The sequence below is a fragment of the Anopheles moucheti genome, chromosome 2, assembly GCF_943734755.1.
Source record: "Anopheles moucheti chromosome 2, idAnoMoucSN_F20_07, whole genome shotgun sequence".
Classification (NCBI taxonomy): Eukaryota; Metazoa; Arthropoda; class Insecta; order Diptera; family Culicidae; genus Anopheles; species Anopheles moucheti.
In genome coordinates this window covers 95,196,882-95,215,041 of record NC_069140.1, presented here as the reverse complement: position 1 = coordinate 95,215,041, position 18,160 = coordinate 95,196,882, and the positions used below count along the sequence as shown (strand labels likewise).

At 44.1% G+C, this 18,160-nt stretch overlaps 1 protein-coding gene across 5 annotated transcripts in view; it reads left to right on the top strand.

The window, feature by feature from the left end:
* The window catches only part of LOC128310406 (insulin-like growth factor 2 mRNA-binding protein 1), a 64,770-nt gene that overhangs the window by 24,288 nt on the left and 22,322 nt on the right, over positions 1-18,160 (top strand). For 3 of the 5 annotated variants that reach the window (XM_053047038.1, XM_053047039.1, XM_053047040.1), the window contains exon 2: positions 731-1,755. The exons of 1 other annotated variant lie outside the window; for it this stretch is intronic. In XM_053047038.1, the coding sequence (XP_052902998.1) occupies positions 1,649-1,755 (107 nt within the window). In that variant the 5' untranslated portion in view covers positions 731-1,648. The remainder of the gene's footprint in view (positions 1-730; positions 1,756-18,160) is intronic. One more of the 5 variants, XM_053047041.1, reaches the window with a different exon arrangement.

Below are 18,160 nucleotides of genomic sequence, written 5' to 3'. Positions count from 1 at the left end.
TTACACTTTCTGGTTCTTTTCCTTTTTTCACTTCATGGCCTCAATTTCGCGCCAGTAGATCCCGTGCTACAAGCCGGCCAGCAGCAGCTTCAAACTGCTGTGTCAATAAGGGCGATGACGAGATGGTGAACCGTCTGTGACGTGCTCGAAACACCATGTTGTGTGAGATCTCTTAAGATAATTCCAGGAAGCGGTACAGTGTGTAAAAGAGGATATTTTTTCCCATTCTCAATGTTATGAATGTGGTGATTAAAAACTCTGTACGGTTCTCGGCCAGATCTGCAAACACTGATCATCGCCTTCAGATTGGATAGACATGCGATGCTAACATGCTTGGCGGTGTATGGTCTAATGTTAGTGTTAGTAATGAAACACTATCTGGTTTCTTCTTCTTCCGAGTAAGCTCTTGAAGCTGCCTATGCTTGAGGGTAGTATCTCCATGACATTTAATGTAGGTCTTAGTACAAAACCGACACGAATTTATTCTGTTCAGCTATGGTTAAAAATACAAGGCTTAATACAGGCAGTTAAACGCATTTTCGGTGTTGCTTTGTGTGCAAGTGTGTACGATTTGTGTGCGTTTCTTCGCGTTCTGTTCCGTGCCTGTGTAGTAGTACCAATATAGTAGTAATAAATCTGTTCAACTGATGTATAACTGATCACATGTTTCTTTCCCAATCTCGTCCCTTTTTTCTCTCTCTATCTCTATCTCTTCATCCAATCATAACAGCTAAAAGGCGTAGGAAAGTCGAATCCACCGAAACACGACACTTTTCGGTACCAAACAAAGCAAAAAAAAGCACAAACAAAAGAAAAAAGGGTACAGGTGACACACGCGACATCCCTTAGAAGAGACGACCGGGCAGTAGGTGTTCGAGGCAGAAAGCTCGACGTTTGTTATCTGTATTTGTACTACTACTACCGCTACCATTATTCTTAGTACCACCTATTGTTGTTATTAATGTTTTAAGTTGCTTAAAACGTGCTCGAGCGCAAGAGAATAAGGGAAGGGAAGGGAGAGAAAGAGAGAGAGAGAGAGAGAGAGTAAAGTAGCGTATCGAAATCAAACGCGCGTGTAACAACATCTAATGTGCTATATTAGCAGCAGATAAACGCATAATAGTAAGAGCAAAGTGTGGGATATAGAAAGCCTAAATTGGATAAGCGTTTACTACCGTCTCACCTGGATACGTTTAAACGCGACCAAGCGGATTTACTTCGGCTCGTCAAAATTACCTATTTCGGCCTGTGTGTGCGTGTCTATATTCCCGGTTTCGATACCCTAGCTGAGTCGTTACGCGTTACGTTTGTGCATTGTGTCCGAGTCCTAGGCATTCGGAAAGGGATCTCGATTCGGAAGCGACAGTGTGTGTACTCCACGTGTGTACCGGGCGAAGGATTTCGCGTGTATGTTTCGCCGCAACGAAAGACACCTCATGTTCCAGTGATCGTTCGTCATCGTGGGTCCTCTGTGTGCGCGTGTGTATGTGTTTGTGTACCTACGTGTGCCTGTGCGTTTACTGTATGTGCTGGCGGACCAGTTTGCAAGGCTGCTAAAGGAAGAAATAGCCACCGGAGGATAACCAAAGCGCCAGAACACACGAGCGTCAATATCGCGATAATTCAATAGCGCAGAGTATCGTACAAGATGGCGTCTAATTTGGAGCAATTTTCGGAGCTGGAGCTGTCGAAGGAGGATCGCGAGCAGATCTTCGACCCACCGTTGGATGCGCCCAAAACACAGAATGGTGCCAGGTGAATATTTTTTTTTTGTTGAACCATTTAGTATAACCAATGGAACTCTCACAAAAATGGCTGACTCCCAATCACACACTATCTGACAACGAGAATCAGCTCAAACAGCAACTATCTACTAATTTTGTGGGAGTTCTCTAGCAATGCGACTCAAAAGTGCGGTTAAAAAACGCATATGCTTCCTAACCTTGCCTTGAACCCAGAGCTGCAGTAGAAAGACATCTCCCCCATCTCGTGTGCGTTTTTGTATCTTTGACGAACAAATCATTCCCACAAGGTTCGTGCAGATCAGTCGAAAGCCGGGTCGCTGGTACGATCTAAAACCTCGACCCAAACTCACCTTCAATCCATGCTTCACACCAGTGCGTGGCGAATGGAAGGAGGGTGTCCTTTGCATTTTTGGTCCAAATTCGCATAATCGTGTCCCGGTTCCTTTTACCGTACCTTTTTGCCCGGTTTTGCGCGGCACTGCTTGTCCTTGTGCACGTTGGTGAAGTCCCGGCACAGGCGGTAGTTGCCTGTGTGTTTGCCCGCGCTACCTGATGACGGTCGTCTTATTCTTTGGCTGTTTGGCGGCAACCTTCTTACCTTTCGTGTGCGTTCGAGAGCTGCGCCTCCTTCTTTCGGTTGTGAAGCGTTCAACAGTTGAACAGCCCCTTACCGAGTGATTGCTTTCTGCTGCTTCTGTTCCTTCCTTTGCCCGCGAACGAGGATCGGTTCCTATTTTTTTTTTGTGCCAAAATGCCGAAATCGCTTTTAAAATCCTAAACCACTGCTCTGTGCGCTCCCTATTCTGGGACGATCAACCGATTTCCCTCCGGTTCGCAGCGTCCCCGCGACCGCGACCGGTGCACTAACCGCCCATCCTGGAATCAACCCGTTGGCCAACATTTTTATATAATACTTCCAGCGTTGGTTGTTTTCTTGGCCGTTGCCTTGTGTTTCCTCTTGCGTTCACATGTATCCCGTCACATTCTCAAGGTTGTGCTCGTGTGTGGTGGTGGTAGTGGCAAGAGCGCGATTTTCTGTCCCGAAGTCGAGCACACATCACAATGCGCTGGCACAGAAAGAAGGCGCAAGACCCTCACGGGGATTATGATTTTCGATGCCTGCCTGCCTGCCCGATTGCTCGATGGTAAACTGCTCAAATTTCATTTCCACAATAGTGCGATATTGGGGGAGAGTTCAGGCAAGGCATCGATGTGACCGAATCCTTCAGTGTGACGGTGTGCGTCGAACGGGACGAAGACATAAAACACATCACAGGAAAGCGAACGATGTGCTTAAACAGGACCAACGTACACTGAATTACATAATCAAACTACAAACAATTACATCATGCAATGAGATCTGCGTGCAAAAGAATGAATATTACTCACGATTCGCTTAGGGAAATATAATGTTGTCCAATGAATGTTATTCAGTAAGCTTAACCGCATACTTCCACCCCGGATCGTGGGTTCGAAGGAGACCGGCTGAAATAAAATAATTAATTGTCTCTGTTTCAATTAAGCAAAACATCAAAACCGAATTGGAACGGTCTCAAATGGTTAAACTTTCCTGGAAGGATCCAACGGTCGAAGATTCGGGGCTTCTGGGAAGCAAGACCCAAGCGGAACCCAGCGGCATAACATCGGCCCCCTTTTTTTTAACGGTACCTTTTTTATGCATCAAAAATCTCGGCGAAGATGGGGCAAAGCTGAAAAGGATGAAGATCACCACCAACACCCAGCAGCCTTCCCAAAGCCTTCTCTGTTCTGATCGATAGTGATCTTCAGAAGATCTTTGAGGAGGAGATGTCTGGACTTTAAATTGAATATAAAACAGCACCACATTAGGGTGCCACGTTCGACGATGATTTATTGACGCAGGCGTTAGAAAAATGGACGGTTAGATGAGGTTGAGCGATCTTACATTCCATGCAGCAAAGTATCATTACTTAAATGTCATCCTGTAGGTTGCTTGTTTCTGGACTTATTCTTAAATTGTTTAAGAATTGCAATCAATTCTTGATTTCTCTACTAATCTCACCCAATGATGAACGCTGGCGCCATCTTGTGGTAATTCAAGTTGTTCAATCAACTGCTATTTTTGCACTAAAAAAGTACTAAACATCCTTTACATTTCGCAATCCCTCGTCCGCAGAATTGACAATTCTGCTACGGATAAATAACGTCATAGAAAGCTTAGACTGCTTGAGGTTGTTGTGGCATTAAAGAAAAGGTAAAGGTTGATGACTTGTATTGTACTAAAAACTGACCTACTAAAAACTACTCCCAAGTAGTAAAGTATAAGACATTCGGTACGTCACTTTACTGTTTTGCCGTGAAAATCCTGCCAAGTTAGAGAATGGACGACTGGGATTGAAATAATCCGAACAAGTACCAATGGCACCGTTCGCAGCTAACGCTTTCAAGCGATTTCAACACAACACACATGTCAGGTTCTTGATTTCCCACCCAATGCAGTATTTCAAGATTTTCCCTCCAACTGCCATGCATTAGTCTGCAGTACGGCAAAGAAGACACTTCAGACGCAGAGAGGCATTAATAAAAAGATACCCAAAACCCCAGACACGCATCGCGAGACGATGGCTTACATTTATCACCTGTTCATTTCCTGTTCGTCTGGCTAACGCCGGCTGGCGAGCTGCCGAAATCCGTCGTGAATCCGGAGCTTTGGGGAGCGCACACTGGGAATCGATTTTCTTCCCTGCTACGCTTCGCCGAGATCATCGCTTTCGGTCTGGATGGACGCCGCTGCACCAGAGGCACACAAAACAGAGTGCAGTAACAGTAGCGAAGAAAACGAACCGCCAACACCTTCCCGCACCACCACTGCGTTTCGTTCGGCCGGGCAGGATTTTGGCGGTTCTTTGCAATATTTTCGACTAACCTCGTGCACCGGTTGCACCACTTTTACTATCATTCGTTCTTCCCTTTTCGTCGGTGTGCATCTTGGGACAGCCTTCGTTGCGTACAGGATTTGCTAACCTCGCCAAATGGAAGCCAACGGCTGTGTAGCAAGAAGTCACTCTAACCTTGAAACGTTTGGAATGATTCGTGCAGCGACAGACAAACGGCAACCACAACAACGACTACGAATTGGGCGAAATAACAAAAAACGTTCCAGTTTGAAAATGCGCGGGAAGAGGTTCCTTTTTATCGACTTCCTTGCGTACGTCCAGTCGGCGGGAGAAGCGTTCGGATGCGAACCTTGAGAGATTCTTCGAGCTTCTACTTCGCTTAATGCTCGTTTTCTTGTATCGAGCGTAGAAGATGAAGCTTGGCGCTGCATACTGCATCCTTCCGCGAATTTTGTAGTTTTTTTTGTTGTGTGTATGTTGCTGCTGTTGCTTAGCGTTGCTATCGTATCCTCCTCCAGCGTTCACGCGGCCACCGGCAGAAGAGGAGTTCACCTTGAAACGTTAACACGCTGGGTAAGATTTAAAGTTTCCGACAAATGCTCTTCCAGGGACGATTGAACGTACAGCTTTTCAGCGTGCGAAATTGGTTGATCGTGAGCCTTAAGGAAGCTGTTCGCGATCGGTCCTAGCGCTGGTGGAGGTGCTGCTGCAATGCTGACCTTCAATGGACATTGAGCTCCATTTTTTTAACGGTCGGGCGGTAATACTTGGTAAATTAAAAACCCAACACCCCAACTCTGCCGGCATCAACGGCCATGTCTACGGATTGTCATTGCAAGCAAAGTGCATCCGCAGCACATTCTAACGTTGGCTCACCTTTTCCAGGAGCTGCGGCGTAACGAAAAATGCACGTTGCAGTTTGGTGCTGCCGATGGCATAAAAATATGATCCATCCTGTCCCGAACAAGCGACCCAAACCCATCCACCTCGGAACGCCCCGCACACAACACGTGTGTTATGTAAGCGGAGCCCACCGCGACACAGAATATCGTTACGCCACGAGCCTGGCAACCCCTGCACGGTGCACTTTTTCCCGTTTCCCGGGAAAAATGCAACGGAAAGCCAAACTGACACTGGTTCCTTCTTTCCGTGCTCCGGTCTGATAGCGCTCGAGGGAATTAACGTGAAGATTGGATTATGTTTTTTCTTATGTCCCCTCTCCCCATCTCCTGTGGTCACACTCGTTCGTGTGCGGTGTTATGATTTGGCTGGGTTTTTTAAATTGCAACTCGCTAGTGCCCGTAACGATGTGCTTAGTGTGGCTTGTTGAGCGCAAAAGAATTTGCAAGCACACACGTTTTGGATGCGTTATGGTTTGTAGCATTTTTTATCACTGTCTCAGGTTAATCGAGACACGGTACATACGGATTCATTCTTCACTACCTACTGTCGGGTTCCGAAGATACTAAACGGAATTCATAACTGACCACGAATCTCAACAGTAACGATACGCAACAATCACCCAGGTTAAGCTGTATCGAGTTCAAATAACCAAACATGTCTATTATTACTATTTGTTCGTTTTAGTACAATGGCTATACTTTTCCGATATCTTGATCGTTTTTAGTACGTACAAGAATTTCTTCAATTTGTTAAGTAGTCGTTAGTAGTGCTGTTCATAAAGAGTTCAACCCATTCGAATCTTTTATCGAAAAAGTGACATTAACTAATAAACCAAGGTGTATAGACTTGGCCGACATAACTGTGTGTAAAAGTAAAGGCGTTAGTATTTGCTTTTGTATCAGGGGAGTATATAAGTACTAATAAGCGAATCATAATTAATAGGAGATATCGCAGTGGAAAATTGTTGTCAATCATTCGATTATTATTATTATCGCAGCCACCTTAGTGTGCACATATAAAGGGTTTTTAGTTGATGATCAATTCAATTCACTTAATATACTGAATCTTCTTCTTGGCTTAACGACCTACTAAAATACTAATCTTAAATGATGGCAAATGTTTTTTGGTTAGTATTTAAAATATTAATCCATTGTAATCACTTTGTTTGAATTGTAAAGTTTCTCAGTTTTGGTAAAAAATGGTAATTACCTATTATTATTAAGAAGCCTATTGGAACTAAAACCTTCTTCAAAGACCTCCTCATGAAAATAAATGAAAAAACACCTATTTTTGGGTGTTTTAACAAAAGTAAACATTTTATAAAAAATCCAAGATTAAACAATCGAAGAACAAACATTAAAAGTGATATAACATAGGGAGAGAGCGAAAAAGGAGAACACATTAAAGTGGGAAGGCAATAGAGAAAGGGTAGCTCGTTTTCCATGTTCTAAAGAAAGGGAAACGAATTATGCTTCAAGTGTCAATCATCGCTCGTTGCAGGATCGCAAAGGTCCGATGTTTCGTTGTCCTCCTTCCCCCTGCCCCCCCTTCCCCTTCGTTAGCCACCTCCCTCGGGCATCATTCGAACATGCTCCAGGAAACAGATATCCTTGCCGTACAACGCTCTATAGCCATCCCGCTCAACCCTTTCCCGGCGACGATGATCCGCTTCCGCAAGGGGGAATCGGCGGTGTTTCAGCAAACATTCGGGACCTCCGGTTTTGGCCAAAATCCTTTCCAGCCGAAATACTGCCACCAAATTTGGTCCAGCCGGTGGTGAGTTTTGGTTTGTGTGTGATCCGTACGCGCAAACGCACACTTGCACAGCCAAGGAAAGAGGATACATGGCAACGGGTTTCTTACGGATGCGCGAACCGCACTGGTGCGCGTACGTTCTCAGCGTTCCTGAGCATCCATACGAACACGTTGGCTACAGGGGTGGACGAGTCGGCAGAGGTACACGGGGGTACGAGGACCGGGTGGAAAACGTACGTGATGGAAATTGGACAGATTCTCATCAAATTTTGGCACTGGATCGGAACGGGCGAGTGATCTTTCGTGTGTGCCCGTTGTTCTACACGTACGCATCCGGAGCGCGTTGCATATCCCTTTTGCCGCTTAACACGGCAGCGCACGCTAGTTAGCTTCCCTAGGTTTCTGGTCGTGTTGTTTCCGCTGTTGGGGTTTTCCCTTACGCTTGCGCGCCTCTCGCAAGGATGATCAGCTTCTTATGCGCGCGCACTCCTACCCCTTTTTCCCGCCATCCTGGCTGTGCACGGGTGAAACGATTTCCTGTTCCAGATTATCACGAGCACCGAAGGTGACCAGTCAGAAAAGGTTTGTTGTCCAAATTTGTTCACTATCTGCTATCTGGCAAGGGGGATCGCACGGAAAAAGATATGCAAAAGCGATGCGTTTTCGATGTTACCTTTCGGGTCGAAAGGAATCGTTGTTTTAGGGGCGGGAGCGATGTGCGAATGGGTCAAGATGGACAGGGATTAGAGATAGATGCAGGAGCGATTTTTAATACCCGCTACTCAGAGGAAATTTCCGACACTGAAGCAAGAGATCATCATTGCGATTGAAATTGCGATTTGAAAGTCAGTATCGTGAATGGGAAATTGTACAAGCTTTTCCTACGTGAGTATCATATTGGCACTACCTTGCTTGGACTTGGATATGCAAGCGTTGTGCGACTGAAAGGATAACTCTCCTAACGATAGCTCGTACGGTTTGCTGTGAAGCGGACATCTGGCAGTAATTGCGTCCAGCAGAAAGAGCACACAAAGGAAGGAAATCGCATAATCGATGAGGGATCGATTTATACTCCGATGCAGGAGGTGCCAATGGTAAACGTTAACAGGCAGATCCTTGAGATATTTCGACCAGTGAGAGAAGGGAAGTGGCCAGTAACGACAGCTAACGACGAAGAACTGTATGCTGTGGGTCCTTTTAACGATTTCTTCTAGAGCAACTAGTGGGAATGGAAAGTAAACCTCCCTGTGTGCGAGACAGAGAATGTACACCAGAGCCTGTAGACTTGGTTGAACGGGTGGCAGGACCCTTAAGACAGCATTCAGTACATAAAACAAGCATAAACATAATTACTTGAAAGTTATACTGTCTTGTGCAGAACAATAATACCGTCCTGGTTTCACTAGGTTTAGCAAAATAGCGTAAATTTTTATTACCATAATGGAACAGTAAAGCAGTTTTTAACATGTGTTTCCATGTTTTTGTTTTGGTGGATTTTTAGTACAAATAATATAAATTTCGAGTCAATTGGAAAAAAATGTCCTGTTTTTTAGCATAGCCAGGATAATAGTATACGAATTAAGAAAATTTCGAGTTAAAACATTAATCGAATTTCTCTAAAAAATTATAACGTGAGGTTCCCAAACGAGTTCTTATCTGTTAAGGGAAAATGCTCGATTAGTTATCTGACCCTCTACTATTTAGCGATTTATACAGATCTATGTTTTATGAATGTTAAATGAATTTATCTGTTGCTTTGTAAATATGTGAAGAACATTAATACAAAACAATTGCACAATAGATGTAAAAAATGCAATTCATTTCGGAGCGCATGGATAAGAATTAGATCAACGCTTTTGGAAGTGATCAGAAATAAAGAGTTGCCACCATCAATATTGTATTTCTTTGTGCTAAAGTTCGTACTAAAAATATACGAATTTTCACGTCGTATTTGTAACATTTTTGCATAATATTTTATATAACTTCCATCTCCTACAAAACCAAACAAATGATTCAATGTTCAATCAGCTGTGTCAATTTCCTCGTAAGGAAGTACTTTCAGAACTAATTGTTTGGGAGCATACGTTATGAAAGGGATTTACGCATCATGAGTCTTAAACATTTACTGAAGGATAACGTTAAATGCGTGAAAGCCCTTCAGAATGTCTGCTACGCCCTGGTACAAACCTGATAAAAGGTTATCTCCCCAACCAGCAGCTAGCCTTGTTAGCCGCGAGGCAAGAACCGCTCATCGAAACGCTCTCATACCACCATAACAAAATCTCACGACCTGCCTAACCATCGGCTAACAAGCAGCAGATGAGAGGGCTAGGTCGGTGCCCAGAGCAGAGAAATGCATCAGCGTGTTGGTCACACAACCGGGTGCATAGCGTAACGCCAATAATCCTGCCCGATGCGTTCCGGGTCTCTATTCAGCGAGACCAGGGCTGCCGTTGCTTTTCGTCAGGTGCTGGCGCGCGTTCCGGCTGCTGGTTTACCCCTGGCTGCTGCCGTCGCAGAAAAGCAGAAGCAAAGCAAAATGCACTCCGCGCAAGTAGCGCACATTCCCGGAAGGGTGATGCACAATTAGCGCGAGCAGGCATAGAAGGAAGAATAAAAAAAAACGCGTTCATAAACCCCGAACCTCAGCAGGGAAGCTCCTCTGCAGGAATATGTGCTCTTTACCCTTTCTTCTTTTGTAGAAAATCCGTGATGACCTTTCCGGATCGGATTGTTACAAGAGACTGATTCGAGGCTGAAGGAAGGAAAGTGTGATAAATCGGTATTTGTTTCATTTTTTTTTCGCTGCTCCGTGCCGAGAACCTCCAAAGCAACTGCAAGAAGGTGCAGCAGTTTTTTAAAATACAAACACGGGAAGAAAGCACCCATCATTATTATTGTAACGTCTTGTGCTGATGTGGTTGATATGTTGTTAATTAATATTCAACCCGTGCCGGTTTTCCCCGCCTCAATTCGCCAAAGCAAACGTTTATCGCAAACGATTCGCCCGCACCGGAAAGGAAAGTTTAATGTTGATTTTTATTTCACTGGCCGCATTTCCACTAATTGATCGTACGCTGAGGCAATACAGCTTTGGCCCAAAACGAAGTTCGATATGCTTCGATTGTCCGATTCCAATTAATGGGCGGGAGGGGATAACGTTTTGGGGGTTGTAACAGTAGTCCTCCTGCGCTTTGTGGTCCATCTTGATTTAGTTCGTAACGAGGAAAACACAAAGAAAAGTTCATTAAGTAAAGTGTAAAAGAAGTGCTGGGCAATGAATTGAGTCATTGCATAATTGTTTATTGGGGCCCCATACTTCACCACAACTGGCCGTGAGCAGATCGGGAATTTAATGTAAGGCGATTGTGTGCGTGTGTGTGATTTGTGTTTTTTTTCGTGTGGGGAGATGAGACGATGGTCAGTGATTTTATTGTAGGTTGAGATATTCGAAATTCATGAACCGTACTGCTTCAGCGAAAAACGGGATATTTTTTGCCTTCCGTTCCGTTCCGGCTGGCTCTTTTTATTGTCCCGCTGTGTTTTGTTGGGAAGAAACTTCTCGGGAGTTTTCCAGCATTTTTTGTTTCGTTTATTGCTGCAAGTATTATTTGAAAGTTATCGAAGACAACAATTCGGTACACAAGAGAATTATTCTTGATGATTTTTTGTACTAACTTTAAGTATTTAATTAATTTGTATCCATCTTTTAGTATGCGTTCAAATAAGGAAAGCAGTCTTATTTGATATAAAACCCATTAAATACCGCTAGTTCAAATTTGCCACTAACACTTACACGAGAGCATCGAAAATTAGTATACCAAGTTAAAATACCCCATTCCCTTTGCTCGAGAAAACTAATGGTTCATTAACCTCAACGGCCAGTGCTGAGGAGTGGAACAGTGAAAGGGGTAGCGGAGGCGGACAGTATGTCAGATAAAAGTCTGTGCAAAAATGGGAAAAGCGCCGTAATCGAAAAACGGAAAATCACCGTTTTGTGCCAGGTTTTCTTCGTTGGAAGCTTTTTTGTTATTCGATTTTGGGCACATCGCTAACCTTTTCGAACGTTACAACGACTCCATGAGGTCTACACTTTAATGGATGTGTGTATTGTGTGTGTGTGTGTGTGGTATTCAGACAAGCAAGGCAAGGGTAGCTTGTAGTTTGATAAATGAACAATATTTTCACCCGATTTAATCATGTTGATTTGTGAAAATAGTGCTTAATGTGATTTTTATCTTTCATTTCGTTTTAGGTAAGCATTGAGGAAAAAATGTTTATGATACTTCAAAACAGTACTATACATTGAAACTAGACAGAAGTTTCTACAATGCAGTAAGTAAAACATTTGAAATGAAAACGAGATTAAAAATTAGGGTCAAGATTAGCGTTATGCTAATACTTCTTTCAACGAGCAAAATTTCGCCGAACGAGCTTTTGGATTTCTGGATTCTGATGCAGCTACTTAAAATAATTCCCATTTGAAAACCAAGGAACTTGCGATGTTGGGCATATTCGTTCTGGTTTGTGAGTAGAAAACAATGGGTTCATAGAGGTCGGGGTTCAATTCAATTCCCTGAAGAACTTGTGGAGTTCATGATGCTAAAGCATGATTCTCTGCTGTGGAAGATACAAACAATGTTCAATCTCACAACGAAATTTTAAATATTTCGAAGGCATGCGTGATAAATTACGTGCTTGAAGGATAAATTATTTTGAAAAACATTCTGTTGATGGGGCACGTATTATTTCAATTTTTATACACATTGGATGGAAAAAAAACATAATAATAATATAAAGAACTTTTCACGTACAGACTAAAACACTACAATGGTTACAAATTGTTATAGAAAGTTTGTTTGAATATATAAAAAAGCTTTAAAAAGCATCTATTTAACTAAAACTAAGTAAAGTCTATTTGAATCGCTTTGCAAAGTTAGAAAAACATATAAAGTTTTAGCAAAAAGATAAAAAGTAGAGTTGATAAATGGGTTAATTTTGCTACATGCACTATAAATGATAAGCAATCAACTAGATGGAAGGGTTAAACTATTTAAAAGACAGTTAAAATGTGCAAATGTGAAAACAAAAAAACAAAAGTTGCCCAAAATTGTACTAAAACTAACGGATAAAAAAGTTAAAAAACACAAATCATAGTAAAAGCTAAAAACAGATTACGAAATTAAAAGATACCTTTTTGCATATCCATCGAACTTAATCATGTAGAAAAATCGGTAAACAGCATGAAATAGAGCAGGAAGTAAAAAGAAAGGATAGAAACAAATTAGAAAATACTTTCGAAAGATCTATCTAGTCCAGCCGATCTACCGGAGCTATTAGAACAATCTGATTAGTTCGTTCATTGTGCAAGGATCCTAACATTATCTTCGCTCATGCTCTCATTCGTTTGTACCGAACAGTCCCATCTTCTGCACGGTTTGTCCACTGTCCATTCTAGGTCGGCCAGTTCACTCATTCTACTTCTATTCTATTCGACCGAAATGTGTTTGCCTTCCGCTTCTGCCCCTCTGCATCCCATATCCCCTTTCACAGCTGAGGTTCCACCGTCCATGGTTTCCTTTCAATTTTTCGGCCGGTCCTTCCTGATTGCGGCCTGTTTTTACTTCAACCTACCTTTACCACCGGCGCGGCAGGAATAGGCGGACGGGCGGAGGAGGGGTTTTTTGGGCTCATTTTTTCGATTATTATTCATACAAATGTTCTACAAGGCGCATTGTGACGGGAATTGTGATGGGATGTTAGAAAAAGGGGGTTTTGCTTGCATGCGTGTTTTTCTTCTTCTTCTGTTTCTTCTGTACGTTGCAAAGTAGGAAGGAGTGAGCAAAGGGGAGGGAATCGGTGGTTATACCTTCTTTTTTTTCGTTGTTTTGTTGGGCTGCGCTTGTCAAACAGCCAGCAAGGAAGGGGCAGCGTCTTTCGTGTTGTTCCTTGCCTCATGTTTTGGCCATGTGTATGTGTCTGTATGTTGCGCCAAGCTGTATGTATGTGTTTGCGTTTATCTTTTCTTATTTTTATGTTCTGCGTCTTTGCATTTCGCCAGCCTCCCTCTGTCTCTCTGTTTTCTAGTTTTTTTCTCAACTCTTTTCTGCACTAATTCTAAGCTTTCTCTTCTTACTTCACCACCGTGTTCCTGTCCATTGTGTCTATCTGTTCTGTTCGCGTTCGTAGTGCCATTTTGCTTTCTCCTTTAGACCGTACCATGCGCTCCGTCTCCTTCTAATGCGCAGGAAAATTGCTTCTCTTTCGTTTCCTGCCGGTTTTCCTGTTTGTGTGTTCATTTCCTTCCTTTATTTCGCGTACACGTTTGGCGTGCTGTGTTCTGTTCGGTTCGCTTCGCCACTGCAATTCTGCCACCGCGGTTGTTGTGCCAATTGCTCATTGTGTGTTGCTGCGGATCCATAATTTGGCTTGCCGAAATTGTTTTCGCCCTACATATTTCTCCATCGGTGAGGCTCGTTCGGGATCAGTGTGTGCGATCGTTCGCCCTACATTCCCATTTACGTTCCAAGTGCAGGCAAGATTAACGAAAAAGGAAGTACCGCCAGCATTCCGGCATACCTTCCACCGTATCCCACCGTGCCCGCGCTGTCCAGTTGGGGTTTGACCGTGGACGAGCAATTTCTTATTAATTGCCAAAATTCGGCGTTCCGCCGAAGCATGACCGGCGCGCCGAAGGAGAAACAGGGCAGGGGCGCTGTACCCGGCGGGTTCATTCAGCAAAACCCTGTGGTACGCTGCACGATGCAAATGTTGTGTGGCGGTTGTTCCTTTCCTGTCTGTGGATGGGCAATAATTCAACCAGCAAACGAAGCGGTTCGCCAGCAAGTTGAGAAACCTGCCTCGGGGAAAAGCGGCATGCGACAGTGTCGCAGGACGACCGATTCCGGTGGCTTCCCCAGGTTAGGTTTGGTTTCGGAAAACGATTTATTACAGTTTGCAATCTAATGGATCAGCTTAATGGTGGTTGATTAGGCAAGCAACGTTCAATTTCTGGACAATTAGCGATGTTTGAATGCATGATTGCGTCTATTGTCGGTTGGCTTTTGCCACTCCGCGTACCAGAGAACGTTAAACGCGACGCTGTTCATTTGATTCCCACAGAACGTTTATCTTCCCGAACATGACGATTTTGGCACGACATTGAAAATTTCTCATTTAGTTGACCGTACAAAAAAACGTTTGCTTAATATTAATGCCTAATTTATTAATTATCGTCGCTTGTTTTATACATACCTTCACATGATGGCGCTCATGAATGAATGAACGTTCCACATTCCGGTGGTCCGTAAACCCCCTTCCGCCTATCCCAATCTCACGCAGTGTACAACAAAAAAAAAGAAAAGAAACAAAAACAATGCACTCAAGAGCGTAACTGCATTGGCAAGATTTTTCCCCTGATTGTTTTGTGCTAATGCAGCTGCAATAAACCCGTACGCGCATGATCCTTTTTCATCACCGTTGCGCGTTGTCTCTTTCACCGCCGCACGATGATGCAACTGCATCGATGCACCTGTTTGGGGTGTTGTTTTTGGGTGAGTGTTCGCTAAAATGCATGCAATTGGTGTGCGTGCGTGTGGATGTATCCCATCTATCAAAACATCATCGCACGACCCGGTTGCGGGCAGAGTGGTGGAAGGTGTTTTCCGAGGGCGGAGCAATTTTTATTCATCCACACGGCTAGGACAGTATGTGTGTGTGTGTGTGTGGGCCTAATAGATGGGGGAAATAGAGGTGAAACGAGACCGCATGAATGAGAGCAAAAGTGCCCGTGCGCCGCGTAATGACGGTATTTGCCGAATGCAACAGGTCCCGCTGGTGCAATTTGCAATGCAATTTTCCCCTTTTTATTCCTGCCATTTCCCGCCCGGAAAGGGGTGAATGCGTTCCTGTGTAACCGCGGGGGTTGAAGGCGAACCGGCGGGGAGGATCGAAAAGGACATATGCTGTGTTCGCGCACCACTCGCCACGGCTACAGGGAGAAGAGTGGGTAGGAGGAGGGGGAGGGGTGAAGGGGGTTATCGAGAGACAATGATGTGCGCCTTTAAACTGCAACAGTTGGCCGTGGAAGGGTTTGTTCCAGCCCATCGACAAATCAACCCTTGTTAAGTTGCAGTTTCGTCCTTTTTGTCGGAACACTATCGATGGGTAGGTTTGACCGTATGCGTTGTGTGAGGATGCATTCACTTTCTCACTTTCCCTCTCTGTCTGTCTGAGTTTCGCAACAAAAAGGATGCACATGCAAGCGCTTATGCACTTGGTTGGTGAAATGTTTCCCAAAAAAAAAATAATAGCAAAACATTCAAGGGCGCCCTTGTTGAACAATTATTGGTACATCAATGGAAAAGGCATTGCAGGAAGTGTTATAACAGCTAGAGATGCACCATGTAAAACCATGAGTGTTTACTATAATTTAGCTTCCATTCATAAAAAAAGATTTTGTGTTTGGATGTGCGTGTAAAATCGATTTAAAATGAACGTTTGGTTCAGATAAGATACTCTTGTTCGTTCTAATCATAAAAAAAATGTTGAATATGCTAAAAACTTAAGATATTATTTTTGAACATAATCTAAATGCGTGCGAAAAACACGCGGATAAACCAGTAACCGATTATACTGTAACGATGTTTTACGATTACCTTTCAACCGGGTTGTCTGTTTATCCGTACTACTAAGTGTGACAGCTGAAGTGTGAAGTGTGACAGCTGTGAAGTGACAGCTTGTAACGCGAGTTGACAGATCATCACTTCAAAATCGGTGGCAGCAAATATTACAGGCTGAATTTGGTCCATGGGAACAATATTACCGTTTCATTTTGTGAATCTATTTTTTTGCTTTTATTTATTTATTTATTTATTTTTGTATTGTAAAATCAGGAAAATGAATGGGAAACGATAGGGAAATTGTACATAAACAGTGTTTTGAAGAGTAGAGAATGGTGTTTTGAATATAAGGCAAAAGGTAAGAAGGGTATAAGTCTGGAAAAAGGAAATGATCGTTCAAGTTCAAACTAAAGTTCAAGATCTCTTGCTGAAACGCATGCTTAACTCATTAGACTTCCTAAAAACATGTTTGAAGTTCTCCCCAGTTATCCGCTGTTGAAGCTTTTACGATCCGTAAGTTGATCCTTGCCTAGAGCTGTTCTGTTTCCCCCGGCCAGGCAGTTTACGCGGTATAAACCTCGGAAAGATCGCTCTCAATATGATGTGTGGCCGCGCAGCATTATCGGTTCTCACGTTGTGCAAATCAAAGTTCGTGGTTTTTACTACTACTACCCCCTACAACCACTACATCACCGAAATCAGAACGTCCGGTGGACAGACACGAACGCGGGAGCTTTGTGGCGTGGCGTACCTTGGACCGGTTTCGCCGCTCACTCCCCAAAGCCCCCCCTCCCACACACTCTCCGTGGAGGGGGAATGTTATTGCGAATCGCACTTTGCATCGACGTCGCCGTTGCAGTTTGCCATGAGTGGCCGTCCGGTGCGCTTGAGTGTGTTTTAGCGCGCATTCGCGTTCTTTTCCTTTCGCCGGTGGCGTCGTGGGAAGCCATTTTTCTGGGTGAAAACATTATTATTTCCATCGCGGCGTTGCGTGGGTATTTAAAGGACGCTTACATCATCTCCGGTTCCTTCCGGTTGTGTGTTTCCTACATGAGCCTACAACAAGCCTATCAAAAGTGAATATCAACCGCTCGACCAGTGCAGCGCGCAAGTACGATACGATTCTTAACGCGTGTTTATGTGTGGCCGAACGTCAGCATATTTCCAATCATTTGCTTCTGCATACAGCCGATTGTACATCCGCCAGAGCAAGGTTTAATCTGTACGGGGGTGGAGTGGATGCATCCCCTCAGTGCACACTCAGCAGTTTTGCGGGCCATCGTGTTACTGAACATTCCGAACAAATTAATGGGGTGTGCGCTGCCCCGTTTGACGTGAGTGCGCCAGTAGAGTTATAATGATGAATTATGTTGATTTATTTATCGTTCAAGTAGCGCCTGCATGTGTGCGATCGTCAAGCATAGTTTTGCTTGCAAAGTCAATTTAAGCTCACCCTTTGCCGCGTCACTCCTTCCTTGGTCACGCTGCCGTTCCGCCATTCGATCCAACTGGCATACTGTCAACTGGCGTGGCGTTATCGCCTGTGCGTACATCGTCGTGTTGGTGCGGTTGCAAAAGTACATGCGTGTGGGTATGAGTGAACGGTGCGGTTCGTTGCTCTCCCACAAACACAACGCACAGGTTGATTTCGGGGTTATACGTTCAGCTTCGAGTGCAACAACACAAAAATCTCACAGTGCACTCATCTGCTCACATGTCTGTTCCCAGTGCGTTCAATAAAGCACGTGTAGTGGTGTTGCTTATACCAATCCGCGGGAGCATTACGTCGCATCATCGTCACCGCCATCATCGTCACACACCAGTGGTCCCGTGTGTTTGCGCCGGTTAGGTTGACATATCGCGTACAGGCTTCAGCTGTACTATCGCTTATACTACGTGTCAGCGCGTTAATTACTGACATACAATCGGACAATTAGGCGCTTGTTTGTGTGCGTATCCCGGGCGGTAAATAGTGTCAGTGGGCAGAATTTCTAACGTTTTAGAACGACACACAATAGTTCACCTGTTTGCAACTGACGATGACACATGGTCGGCTAAGCGCGTGGCACCATATGGAAGACCATATTGACGCATTCGGTAGTGCATCCGTTCTCGCAGCAGCTAATACACTATAAGCAGCTATTTCGCTCTAGACAGGAGCAAACAGAAGAGTATACGCTTGATACCATAATCTCAGTGGAATGTCCGGCGCTTTTATGCCTCCCTCCCGGTACGGATGCGGTTCATACTGATAAAACCC